The 13,755-nt window shown below is 34.8% G+C and overlaps 1 protein-coding gene across 1 annotated transcript in view; it reads right to left on the bottom strand.

The window, feature by feature from the left end:
- Positions 1-13,755, bottom strand: part of FSTL5 (follistatin like 5) — a 272,551-nt gene that overhangs the window by 33,304 nt on the left and 225,492 nt on the right. The window contains exons 11-13 of the mRNA XM_008933129.3: positions 12,900-12,926; positions 8,590-8,708; positions 2,553-2,702 (exon numbers count right to left, since the gene is read on the bottom strand). Coding sequence (XP_008931377.2) covers positions 2,553-2,702; positions 8,590-8,708; positions 12,900-12,926 — 296 coding nt within the window. The remainder of the gene's footprint in view (positions 1-2,552; positions 2,703-8,589; positions 8,709-12,899; positions 12,927-13,755) is intronic.

Below are 13,755 nucleotides of genomic sequence, written 5' to 3'. Positions count from 1 at the left end.
CAGTCCCTATCAAAAAATCTGTCTCCAACTTTCTTATAAGTTCCCTTCAGGTATTGAAAGGCCTCCATATGGTCTCCCTAATACATCATATATAACCTATACATTAAAGATATTCATTCATTTATCAGTGGAAAAAACAATAGCAGGAGGGAAAGCTTTATTTAATTTTTTTTTTAACAATTTATTTAGATTTCTAATTAAAAAGGAAAAAACCCACATGTTTTATTTAGCTAAAGAACTCCTGTTCCCTATGAATATGACAGTACTATAAGTAACCCTGTAGATGTTAGGCCTGTTTGTATGATTAAAATTTGAATCAGAACACTCAAGGTGGGGTCAAAACCCCTTCATCAGTTTCATATACAAGTGTCCTTTCTTCTGAGAATAAGAGCAGGATTATTAACTAGTTATTAACTAGCTTCAGAACTCTTTGCCCAGGAAATAATTTTATTTCAGAAAAAGAACTATCTTGCTTTTAAAGTAAATGTCAAGATTTTAGTGTACTTAGAAAACATTTAAGACTTTAAATGTTCTCTTAATATTCAGAAAACTTATTTTTGGAATTTATTGAGTTTATGGATGTTATTTTCCAAGTTTATTTTCATGTTTTTAACAGTTCCACAAACTAAAATCTGTCCTCATGTAAATCCCATATTTAACCTTACAGAACAATATCATAGATATCACTGGATACATAAACAATGAAAAAAAGAGAGACAAGAGTACAGGAGTTATAGCATTTGATTTGAGTGGTGGCAATTAAATATCAAATTTTTACACTGTCCCAGTAAGACTACTGACCATTTGGAGCATATTGGACTCTCTCAGGCTCTCCTGAGGTACCTGTATGGTTCAAAAAAACCTAATATTTGTTTTAGTGCTGCCTTGTACCTTGGTGTATTTGGTTTGTATGACACACTTTTGGTAATGGGGGGAAACTATACACATGGCTTCTCTGAGAAGCTGCCAGAAGCTTCCCCCATGTCCAAGAGAGCCAATGCCAGCTGGCTCCAAGATGGACGAGTTGTTGGACAAGACCAAGTCAATCAAGATGGTGGTAGAGCCTCTGGGATTACATAGTTAAGAAGGCAAAAAATGTTATTGTTGAGATGTAATTGTGACCAGAGAAGAAAGGAGTGAGAATATGGGAGAGAAACAGCTCTGCAGACAGCCAGGTCAGCGAACAAGGAGGAGAAGGAGATGCTTCACGTGCTGGTACAGAGATTCCCCTACAGTCCATGGTGCAGAGTATGGTGAGGGCAGTCTGTGCCCCTGCAACCCATGGAGGACCACAGGAGAGCAGAGATCCACCTGCAGTCCATGGAGGACCCCACAGTGGAGCAGGTGGATGGCTGAAGGAGCCCATGGGAAGCCTGCGCTGGAGCAGGTTTCTGGCAGGACTTGTGACCCCAGAGGGACCCAAGCTGGAGCAACCTGTTCCTGAAGGACTGTACCCCATGGAAAGGGACCCACACTGGAACAGTTCATGAAGAACTGTAGCCCATGGGAAAGATGTTGGAAGAATTCATGGAGGACTGTCTCCCATGGTGGTGACCCCACGATGGAGCAGGGAAAGGACTCCTCTCTCTGAGGAAGAAGCAGCGACAGAAATAACATATGATGAACTGACTGTAACCCCCATTCCCCATCTCCTTTCGCTGCTGGTGGGGAAGGAGGTAGAGGTTCAGGAAACAAGTTAAGCCTGGGAAGGAGGGAGGGCTGGGGTGAAGGTGTCTTTATGATTTGTTTTTACTGCTCTGATTTTGATAGCGGAATTAATTGAATTTATTATCAAGGTCAAGTCTGTTTTGCCTGTGATGGTAATTGGTGAGTGATCTTTCCCTGCCCTTATCTCAAGCCACAAACCTTTTCTCTCCCCTGTCCAGCTCGGGGCAGGGGGGAAGTGACAGAGCAGCTTTGGTAGGTATCCAGCCTCCAGCCAGGGTCAACTCGCCACTCCTGTCTTCCATAAACTCTATGACTGCATTAATCCCTGTACCATAGCACTGATTTCTCTCTTTTACTCAGTGAATTATTTTCACTAAGCAGAGTATCTTCAGCATCCCAGAGAGCAAGAAAGAGAAGTAGAGAAGAAGTTTGAATTCATACTCTCCAGTCTCAGCTAAGGATAGTGTTTATTTTTACAGTTTCGGTAATTTCTCTGTCTAAAAGCTTACAGAGTAACAGTGCTCCACCTTCTGTAGCCAAATCTGATCTTTCCTGTCAAAACTGACAGACACATTCTTGTGACAAGACCCTATTTTAACTAATGCTTATTTTCAAGTTAAAAGTACTCAAGGCAGAAACTTCCTAAAGAACTGGTTTCTTGATTAATATTTATAAGAGCTATTTTCATGTTATCTCCCTCTCAATTGTCTATTGAGAACAGTCACTCAACAGAAACTGCTGATGAATGTTGAAAGTGGATGAACTTTTTTCCAAATATTGTATTTACGCTCAAGCTAATTGTATTTTGTTTCTGAAATATGAAGGCAAGTCTTAAATTCTTGTGTCCAAATTAGATATTGACTTAAAAAATGAGAAGTAAATACCTGTACAACTTTTTGAGACTGTACATCAACAATAAGAACTCTATCAAGTGTGGGCTGAGTTACGTAAATGAACTTGTCTTTTACATTAACAGCAGTTGCCCATACACACTGCTGAACAGGATCACCATCTGCTTTGGGACAAACTTCATCCTATAATTCAAAAGAAACGGGGAAAGTGTAAGAATCAAAACAGTCAACAACACAATAAATAGAGAAATTATACTCTTTTTCTTCTTTTTTAACTGTAAAATAAAATCTCAGAAAATGTAGGGAAGGAATAAGGACAGTTGACCTTTGAACATAAATTAACTAAACTGCATGTTTTAAGTACCACACAACTCAGAGGCACTTTAATGCAAACTATACACCAAATTTTTTGGATGTTCTCTGGAAATTCAAGAAATTAGCACTGTTGGCCTGAGAAGAAAATTAATTTGAAATAACAATACAAGTAGAAATAAAGCAAGTAAGAGCCAGGAGACCTTAAAAACAGAAAATCAAATCAGACACATAATACCTTGTTCCTATGCAGTAACTAGCAGCTCTCCCCTGTGCACCATCACAATGCCTTGGAGAGGAAGGCAGTGCAAGATATAGCTTACCCTTCCAGCTGAGAGCACAGCAGTAAGCCAAGCAAATACTTCACTGGGAACATGACAATGTGGAAATGCAGAGAAAGAGGAGGTGTGGTGCAAGTTGTCACATGGCACAGGGGCAAAGCAGCAGCAGTTAGAGAGAACTGTTCTTTTGGTCACCTGTAGCACTGATATGTTGCTTCAAAGACCAAGAAGCTTGTCTGTTTCTGCCATAAGACATTCTCATGACCTATCTTACTAGTGTTAAACCCAACAGAAATCAAATGGTACCTTATTATCATTTCTTTCCTCTCTACCCTTCCATTCCTGCAAAAGGTTGAATTTGGAAAAAAAAAATTCCTGTTGACATTGGTGAATTCATATTTCATAAAACATACAACCATACATTCTCATTCCAAATAGCTAAATGTAGTTACATGCTCACTATTTCGTATAAATATGCACCAATCATCATATATATATATTAATATATAGCTACCTATTTGTGAATATTTGTTCCCAGAAAAAGTTTGTTTTTATCAAAATTAAAAGTTACTTGGTCAAATATGTTACTATATTTGGAAATTCCCTTTAGATTAGCGCAATTGGTTAGAGCATGGTGCTAACAACACCAAGATTGTGGGTTTGATCCCCATACAGGCCATTCATTCAAGAGCTGGACTCAATGATCCTTGTGGGTCCCTTCTAACTCAGAATATTCTGCGAAATCTCTGAAATAAAATGATTTTTTCCTCTAATGGACATAAAAATTATGTAAAACCAAGGAACTGAAAAATATTCTCCTTGAAGAGGTACAACGTGTCAAGTTTTTTTATTTTCCTGACCTTTTCTTCTTTTCCCACTTATTTTAAATTCCTTGCATCACAAGGGACAATTTCACCAAATCATAAGTATTCTTTCTTTTTACCACTTATCTGCTGCTTATTTCTAATTTAGAATGTTCTGTCTGACACATCATAACTGGTTGCTATGAAAATAGTTATGATATGTCAGCAGATAATGACTTCAATGTAGAACGAGCAGCAGGAGCTGATGAGATCTTAAACTAATTCTGTTTCTAAGCATCAGGGTCCTTTTAAAAGGAACAGGAAAAATTATGTGACAAAACAACATATCTTGTACTAAGCAATGCTGTTCAAGAAGATGATGCATTTCAACACTAACTTTTCTGTATCGTCAACATTCTTTGCCTGCTGTGTCTCTATGTTTTAGAAAATACACTCAATTTTTATATGCCAAAATAAAAAATAAATCAATTTCCAGTTTTAACAGGGGGAGTTTCTTTACAGAAGACCAAAAGCCACGGATTGCTCCTATGTGGCTCTTAACCCTCAACAAAGGAAAAGTCTTTCAGAAATTACATTCTACTAAACTCAGATACCATGGGATGCACATCTTCAGGAATTTCAGCAGAACTTAGAAATAAGTAACAAGAGTAAGATTTACTTTGCACTGATAAAAAGCCAGGCACTTCAAAGGGATTAAGTTTAAAATCTGTTTTTTAAAGAATGAAGAGCATGGGAAAAATGGGACTTTCATTCTTAAAAATGACTAAAAGCTTTTTGTTACATAAAGTGAGGTGTAAACATAAACATGTCTCTAATATGATGTGCAATCAATAGATCAATGATCTATTGTTGCTTGCCTTCTGGGTAGTTGTCACTTCAATTGTAAGGTTGTTTCACTGATCTCATTACTTTTTATATCTATTCTAAATATGCCTTGTCTTACTTCTATATTTATCTAAACAGGTAACTATAGATATAGTTCTGCACAGTCCTCTTTATTCTCAGAGAGAACACCTTCTTCAAACAATGCATCTGTGTTTGTAACAAGTCTATGCAGTGTCATTCTTTTCAGTCATGTCTCTCAGGGACTCAGTTTATACCGGTTTTGGGAACTGTGAATTCTACAAGGGCACATTCAATATATTATTAAAAAATAACACCGAGTCCTGCTGCAGAAATCTGGGTTTCTCTCACATGGCATCATATGGATTAGTGTAAATGATTACTCTAATAATACTTCTTGTGGGAAGTATATCAGAACAGCAAAATACTCTAACTTAAGCCCTTAAAATTATATCCAGAGATAAGCTACCTCCTTATACCTTTCCCTGAATCTGAGTCTAAAATACTGACTGAACCATATTTCTAAAGATTATTTCATTGTAAAAGCAATACAAATACAGTCTTTCATGTATATGTATAACCACACACACATTTAAATTAGGATCTAAAGGCTATGATTCTTATTAGGGCATGATTCACAGAACTTGCTCCTCGTGTTCCACTTTAAATACAGCAAGCAGAAAGCATGATATTTTCTCAGAGCTAAAGTAAAAAATATGAAGTAAAATATAAATCCACATGTATAAATGCACTTTACTGATCCTTAAATATTGTTCATATCATCATACATTTCTATAATCCAATGCCAACTCTCACTTTGCCCCAAATGAATGAACAAATAAAATAAAAGCAAAAAAATTTACTTTTCCAAAGTAACAGTGAAAATTATGCACCAAAATTCTCATACCAAAAATAGAATAATTTTTTCCCAGCATGAATCAGTTTACTCAGTTCTTTTCTAGTTATTCAAACCTACATTTATCTGACGCTGTTTCAACAGAGCCAAAATCTTGTTTTTGAAAACTTAATATTTATCTGATTAGAGAGTTAGGATTTCTTTTACTTTACAGGCAGTAATTCTGAGGCTCCATATTAATTTCCCCAGTGGTTGAGTAATTGGTTAAAATAATTTCTCCTTAATATATATGCATAAACCCACCATTTTCTTCTTCTAAATAAAATGTGAGCAATTTACTTTTTCCTAATTTATTCTCTCTGAAAAAAAAAAGCTAACATCTGATAAAACATTAATTTACTTCATTGTTGTATTCCCGCCAGACTTTTTAATCAAAAAGTGACTTGCTCTGTAACAAGTCAGCAGATGGAAGAAAGTAAATCCTTGGAGAAATTTTTTCAAGATAGTCTAGGGCAAGAAAATCTCAATAGGAAACATGTACTTGTAGCTTTATATGTGGAAATTCTATGTTTATTAACTTATAATTACTTCAAGAGTCCTCAGTGTTTTAATAAGATGTGAGTCAAACTCTTTAAGAAGTATAATGAAATATCTAACTATGCGATGACTGTCAAGGAGTGAGATGATATCAACAGGTTACAACAGTGCATATTTAAGACATGAACCTGTGTATCACCTCTTCTTTATTAAGTTACAGTTTACTTGACACTCTACTAAAATTCAGACTGTGGACTTTTTTAAGTTTTCTTTTTCTTACAAACGAAGGTTAGCATTTACTACACTTTCTGTGCTGTAAGTGTGTAAATCAGAGCAACTTCTGTGGATTACCAAGTATGTTTGAGCTAATTTCTTGCGGAAACTTTGCTCTGCCATGTAGTCACATTATTTTGAAATTAAGTATTTTGCTCCCACCTTTAGTATATATTCAAATGTGAGATGGCATAGTTCACCAAAATATGGTCATTATGTGCTAGTTCTTGTACTGAAGAGGAAATCAGGTTTATGTTAGAGCCAAAAGGATTTTTTTCATTGGTCTCACAAAAAGTATCTGTTTCAGTTGCTTTTTTCCCAGTCTCCTGAAATAATTATTCCAACTGGGATTTATTGGAAAGGCAAACCAAAAACACTTTTGCATAAGAATTAGAATTTAAAGGCTTTGGATGTCCTTAATTTGCAGAAGTTAAACAGAGGTTGCATGTTACTGAGGAAAATCTCCAAACACTTTGAATGAGGAGACATTTAACCTGTGAAAGACTCTACATGAGAATCTATTTGTCAACAAGTTAAACAGGTTAAACAAACAGCTGTTGAAGCTGGTCTAAGCAATAACCTGCATCAGAAAACAGAGATCTGTCCCTATGCATCTAGAATTGCCACTGTTGGGCTAATAAATTTCTACTTTCACCTGACATTAATTTGGAAGACTGAAGTAATTTAGGAGATTCTGGGAAGGAGACGAAGAGGGTCTTTACAATTTCTTGTGAACCATGATGATCCAGTAAAGAAATAAATTTTATTTATTACTCTTACCTACAAACCAAAGATATCTAAAGAAGGACAAGTCTATACCCACTTTAAAATTACAGTTATCAAGTACCCTACTTTCCTGGTATCTTTTTTTTTTCCCAGAGGATATAAGTATCATGCTACTCTAGGCTTGAAAGGTTCAAAAAAGAAACAAATTTCACTTATCCATCCTGATTATTGCCACATTTCAATAAAAATACACCTAAAATCTAGGTTGCACTTTAGACCAATAAAATTTTAAAAGACTTCCTAAATAATCAGCTTTTGAATTAAATAGGCATAAAAAAGCTTGTTGGCTTATTTTTGGCTGTGCTAACTTAATTTCACTTAAGCAGCACAAATCAAGGTATGATTAGCTGTTCAAAGCATAATTATTCACACTAAAATAAATCTTGTTGCTGAGCATCCTTTGACATCAATAATGATAACTGAAGAGGCAAATTCTATTGAGAGAGTTCTGCTATTTGAGTGTGCTTTAGGCATGAAAGGAAAAAAAACATTGAAGAAAAAATCTCAAAGTGTACAACTCATGGGTTAGTACATATTTCAAGGTCACTCATTCAAATACAAATGAGAAAAAGTTATTATTTTTGAAAGGTGATAGATCATACAGAGTAAGTCATAACATAGTGGCTAGTACCAAGTGTTCCTGTGAGAACATGCAAGATGTCAGCTAGCAGTTTGATTAGCAGTAAAGGAAAAACTTCACAAGAATAAATGGAAATAGAGAATACACTAGTGTCTTAGTATCCTACACAGGGATATGGTGAAATCAGCTATAAATATGTTAACAATAAAATTATTGAAACTACTTACATGAATTTTAAGTCAGAGTCAAAGCATCAATCATCTCTACTAACTTTGGGGGATCTATGAGAGTGTTTATCAGTACAGGGAGTTGCTTCATGATAGCTGACAGGTTAATATAGACAAACATCCAGTGGAGAAAAAGAAACCTTTAAAAATAATAACTTTAGATCTTATGTTTACTAGAGAGAGAATCAATCCCTGATTCACAGAGATGAACTTAACTGGTGAGTTGGGGATCAGGAAATAAAAACAACAACAACAAATTTGAAAACAAAGAGTAGAGAGCTGTTAAAGGACTGGGAAAGGAGAAAGACAGCCAAAGAAAATAAAGGGTTTGAAAAGTATAGAGGGAATACTCAATCTAAAAGACAGACTGAAAGTTTGAATTCAATCAAGGAAAATGCAGGAAATTTTAAGTTCACCATTATAAGCTATTTATTAATTGAGGAGACATGAATTTATCAAGCAGAAAACACTAAACCAATAATAATAAATCCTTATCTGAAGAAAATTATAATTGAGAAAACACTACAAATAAATTTTTAAAAATAACTTGCCTGAAAACCGAGGAGTTTTTCACTAGGCTTAATATGTCTCTGAAATTCACATTCCACTGGTTGTATTACTTTGATTCCATCTTCATAAAAAACATAAAACATGTTCCCAATTCCCAGACCTTAGGAACAAAAACACATTGAAATGTATAAAATTAAATAACGACAAAAAAGAAAATCCTTGTTGAACTAAAAACCTAATCACAGTTTTGGTTCGAGTTCAATTTGTTAATGCATGTAGTGGCAACACAGCTAAACCTATGGGATCTTTCGTTGTAAAACTACAACAAAACTGTTACATTATTCAGAATTTCACATAATTTTCTCCACTGGCAAGATAGTGTCTTTGTGAATACAGATTTAGAAATACACAGTTTGATAGCTGCAGGAATAAAATTGACTTTGTGAAATCATCTACACTGTAACGAAATTAATATAAATTCTTCGTGAATTCTTGTTTGTTTGTTGGTTGGTTTTGCTGAGGGATGGAAGAGTTAATATAATTTCTGCCTAACATTGAAAAAGAAGACCTGAATCTTTGTTATAAACCCTTATTTGATATTTCTCTCAGTCAGAAAAGGAAATATTCTCTATTGTATTTTATTGGAAAGACAAAGTTGGGTAGATGCTCCTCCCAAGGTTAAAGGGCCACAAATGTTTACAGAACTATTCAATCCTTCTACCACAGTGTTCCTGAATGAGATGCATGATGTAAAGTTTTATGGAGAAGGTGGGAACCAGATCTGTAGGATGAAGTCTCATAATATTTGTGATAGTGGTCATGACCACAGAAAAGGACAGTCTCTTTAGTTTACAATATATCAGCTAAGGCAACGGTTGTTGATTTGCTCTGTGCTCATATTTGTAATATTCCATTAAGAAAATCACAGTACTCATAAAATTATAACTATAATCACTCTGACAGCTAAACTGTGGGCTACAATGATAAAAATGTATATGTATCCCGGGTACAGGGTCTAAGCTTCCATTTGACATAACAATTTTTGGTATAGGAACACAGGGCAGTGAAACCCAGGAAAAAGAAATTAGAGTCTGAAATTCTGTTTATACTAAATTCTGAAGGAAAACTTATATCAATAGAGAGAGAAAATGACTTAATATAAAATTAAATAATGAGAAAATAGGAGTAGGTGGGGGGAAGTGCATGTTTGTGTATAGATTTATGTGTGTACACACATACATAAGAGTTTCCAGTCCTTGTTAGGAATCACATAGTAATACAGTCACTTATAAGGTAGTATTATGCAGAAGGTTGTCAGGCTACACCCAAAAGAAGCAAGTTCAATTATCTTTGAGAAATCTTGTGGAATCATTTCCCATTTCTGGTCAAGTTTTCTCAAGAAGAAAGAAAGGACAGTCTCCGGGCAAGGTTTTCCTCACTTTATATTGAACCTATCTATTAACAGGTTACCAAAACTGAGAGAGAAATTTGTCTGTGCTGCATTTGGTGTAGCACAGAAGCAGGCTCAGGTTCACAGAAAACTCAGCAATCGTGTCTATTCAGAGCAAAGGGTGTACTCAGGGCAATATGTCCACTCCGGCCAATGGGCAGTTCTGTGTGCCTTTGCAGGCAAATCATAAAGCCTATATGGGATAGTATGTTAAGAGCTTTCATTAGAAAATGCCTGATATTGTATCCTATAAGAACAGCTGAAATTTGTAGGTAAGCCTGACTGAGGTTAGGCTGCCCCTACCAATGAACATGGTGTAGCTGAGCAACAAGCTTATTGTGTCTTGGTGATGAATATGTGAAGCTGACTGGGGATAAAACAGGGTTTTCCCTTCTCCTTCAACTCATTGACTAAAGTATATTATAGTTATTAGCAGGATAAATAATACTAGAACATGAGGAAGTAAATCAGATGACAGCCCTAGGTGATCCACACATTGATAAACAGGCTCCTAAAACTTCCTCCTCAGTTGCCAATACTCCAAGGTAGGGTTGTACAGATAATATTGGTGTATAGTAACCCAGCCCAAACTTTTCAGGCTTTATTTCCAAAGTCTGGATAGTAATGTTCACCAAACTGTTCTTCAAAATCAGTGAAAGAGACACAGTAAGAATTGTCCTTCTTCCATTTCAACACTGAGTTAGGGAACTCAGGTCACACAAAGAACTTTTACCTGTGGATCCAATTAGTCAATCTCCCCTTCCAATTTATTATGACCCAAAACTCTTCATCTGAGTGAGTGGCTACAAAGACCTGTACATATATCTAATCTGCACAAATATCTAATCACCCAGGCAAGCCACTACACAACTACAGGAGCTATTCCTGTAAAGACCTAATTTTACAACCCTCTCCCACTTAATACAACTCAGCACATTTATAGTACAGTGACAGAATAACAATAAATGCAAATACATTTGCTTCATTTAGACTGAATTGATATTGAAAATTGATATTAACACTGATTTTTAAAAAAATGGGGGTGGTTTGGGTTCTTTAGCATTTGTTTTAGCATATTGTATTATAATTGTAATACTAATGTACTTTCAAATTTTTTTCAGGTTTTCTGACACATTTTCTGACACAAGTAGTTGTGATAAGTTTTTTGTGTACTCCATATAGAAATATGCACTGTAGGCACTAAAGACTATCTATGGTTTCATGATTTGATTGTCCTGCTAATTAGTCCCTCCCTTGCTATCTGTTAATACTTTGATGACAGAAAATGACAGAGTATGTACAGCCCAGAGAAGTTAATGGTGATGTTTATTAACATCCTCAGGGTATTGCTCTCTTGTAAACAATTTCCAGAGTTGCAACTAGTAACAACATTTGTTGAAAGCACAAAGACTGGCCAATGAGAAATGCAGGAGAGACTGAGAAAATCTGCAGTACAAGATAGAAAATCTGATACTATAAATTCCTTTTTGTTTAGTTTCACAATAGTCACAGGGAAATTTGAATGTCTTTACCACAAGCACTTTGGTAAGCTATTATCTTTAACTGGTTTTTTGGCGCAGAATTTTCCTGACTGCTTTCTAACCACTGAAAGCAACAGAGGACTTGACTTGAAAAGACATTCGAGGTACCAATCATGTTTTCAGTTTCATTTGAGATAAAACACTTCCCAGAAGGAGGTGAGAGCACCATACATTTGAAAAATTTGGTGTTAGAATCTTGTTGCACATTAATTTAATTATTAACAGTAGAATTGTACGAAACTCTGAACACATAATTTCTACTCTGCAAGGCCAATAGAGCAGAAGGCTCACAGCTGAGCTCCATTATAATCAGGGAGCTAATTGTTTATACCAGCTGAGCAACTGGTAAAACAGGAGTAAAAAAATCCAACTAGTTCATATTTATAAACACACCGGGAATGTCAAAGGTAACTACATAATTAGGCAAGTGAAACATCAGATTTTTGAATCTTTAAATTAATTTTAAACAAATCTTTAAGAAATATGCAGAAATACCATTTGTAGCATGAATTCACAGCGAAGCCTGGTCCACTTAATGCATTATAAATCTTCCAACGGAAATAATTGAAACAATTTTTTTACTCCTGAAATATATTAATTCCTAAATTGCAACTTTAAATGAAGAACAGGTTACTTAGAGCAACAAAATGGGAGCTTCTGACACTTAGATTATTGTATTTTTCTGGATTATGAGATTAATCTTTATGAGATTATGCCATATATATGAAATTTAATACCTATCTTTTGCCAATAAAATACAATTTCCATACTTTCTATGTTAATAACTCTTGACTCTGTCTGTATTTATATTTATCCTTCATTTTATCACAAATCAAAAGCATCCATCCCCCCTCCCAACATTTATTTACAAACTCTTCCTGAGTGTAAAAATAAAATGCTTAGTTTCATTAAACAACAACAGGTATTTCAAATTTAATTAAACTCTTTAAGATTATATTTTTTCAAATAAGATTTATTCATATAAGAAGATCAATCTAAACAGCAAGCAACCTGACTGGTTGGAATCTTTGTCATGTCAACAAACAAAAGTTTAAGGTCTGCATTCTAAATCTGAGCTTCTTGTTGTACACTTTTGAGCAATTGTCTAAAAATTTTGAAGAGCTTATTTTCTTCTCTCTCCCCAAAAGCAAAAGCAGTTCACAAAAGCATGAGCATTTAAAGGATTATTTTCAACTTTAATTTTTCTTTAAATCAAATCCCTCAAATAATGCAAGGGGGAAGGTACTTACTGTAAGTGTAGAGTACAAACAAACACAGACACAAACACACACAAAAGAAACAATAGATGAACATTTCATCATATATAGAAAATATGAACAAAAGTCATCTCTATTAGTACCTTGCTCTCGCCACAATATGTTTGCAACTGCAGCATGTAAGAGAGAGAAAGAACAGAAAACATAAATGAACAAGAAGAAAACATGAAATGATATCTCAATTCTGAAATAATCATGATGCTTGAATCTCTGATTCACTAAAACACTTCCACAGTTAAATCAATGGAAACAGTGAATTAACAATAGTTCTCTATGTCACATGACAAAATTGCAATTAGCCATAGCAGTTACATGAGATAGAGTAAACCCCATCACTTCTACTACATCCCCCACAAGTTAACTCTGTCAGTCGTTATCAATAGCGTGTTTCGTAATCCATTACAAAAAGCAGTTTACATACACAGAAATGATCCATATTAATGACAGGTGATGAAATTTACATAATTGCCTTTAGGCACAGGACTTCAAAGAGATAGATTTCAGGACATAGTTTTGAGAGAAACATGCAAAACCAAAATGCACACAAGATATTCATTCTTCTCTATGGTTGTAACACTATCATGCTACCAAAGTTGTCATGCTGTATAATGTTTGTCATTATGTTTGGAATACTGAGATGGGAATTCTAAGATGGTATGGTAACCAGCTAAGTGTTTAAGTTGTTTTTTCCATGAAAATATATGTTTTTATTTGGCCATCCTGTTTACAATTAAATTTCAGACCTTTGAGACCAATGAAAATTATATCATCCTAGTATTGCTTTTTCTACCTGGGAGAAAGAGCAAGAGAGAAAGTATAACTTTGCAAATTTTAAATATTTAGAACTCAGCCTGCCACAAAATAAAATTTTTAAAGCACTATAACTGAAAACCAAAGCTTATTGTAAAGTAATGATCTTAAGAAATAATAATAAAAAAA

The sequence above is a fragment of the Manacus vitellinus genome, unplaced genomic scaffold (assembly GCF_001715985.3).
Source record: "Manacus vitellinus isolate BGI_N305 unplaced genomic scaffold, ASM171598v3 scaffold_0_pilon, whole genome shotgun sequence".
NCBI classification, from domain to species: Eukaryota; Metazoa; Chordata; class Aves; order Passeriformes; family Pipridae; genus Manacus; species Manacus vitellinus.
Note: the sequence above shows the minus strand (reverse complement) of the source record. Positions and strands in the feature narration are given on the sequence as shown.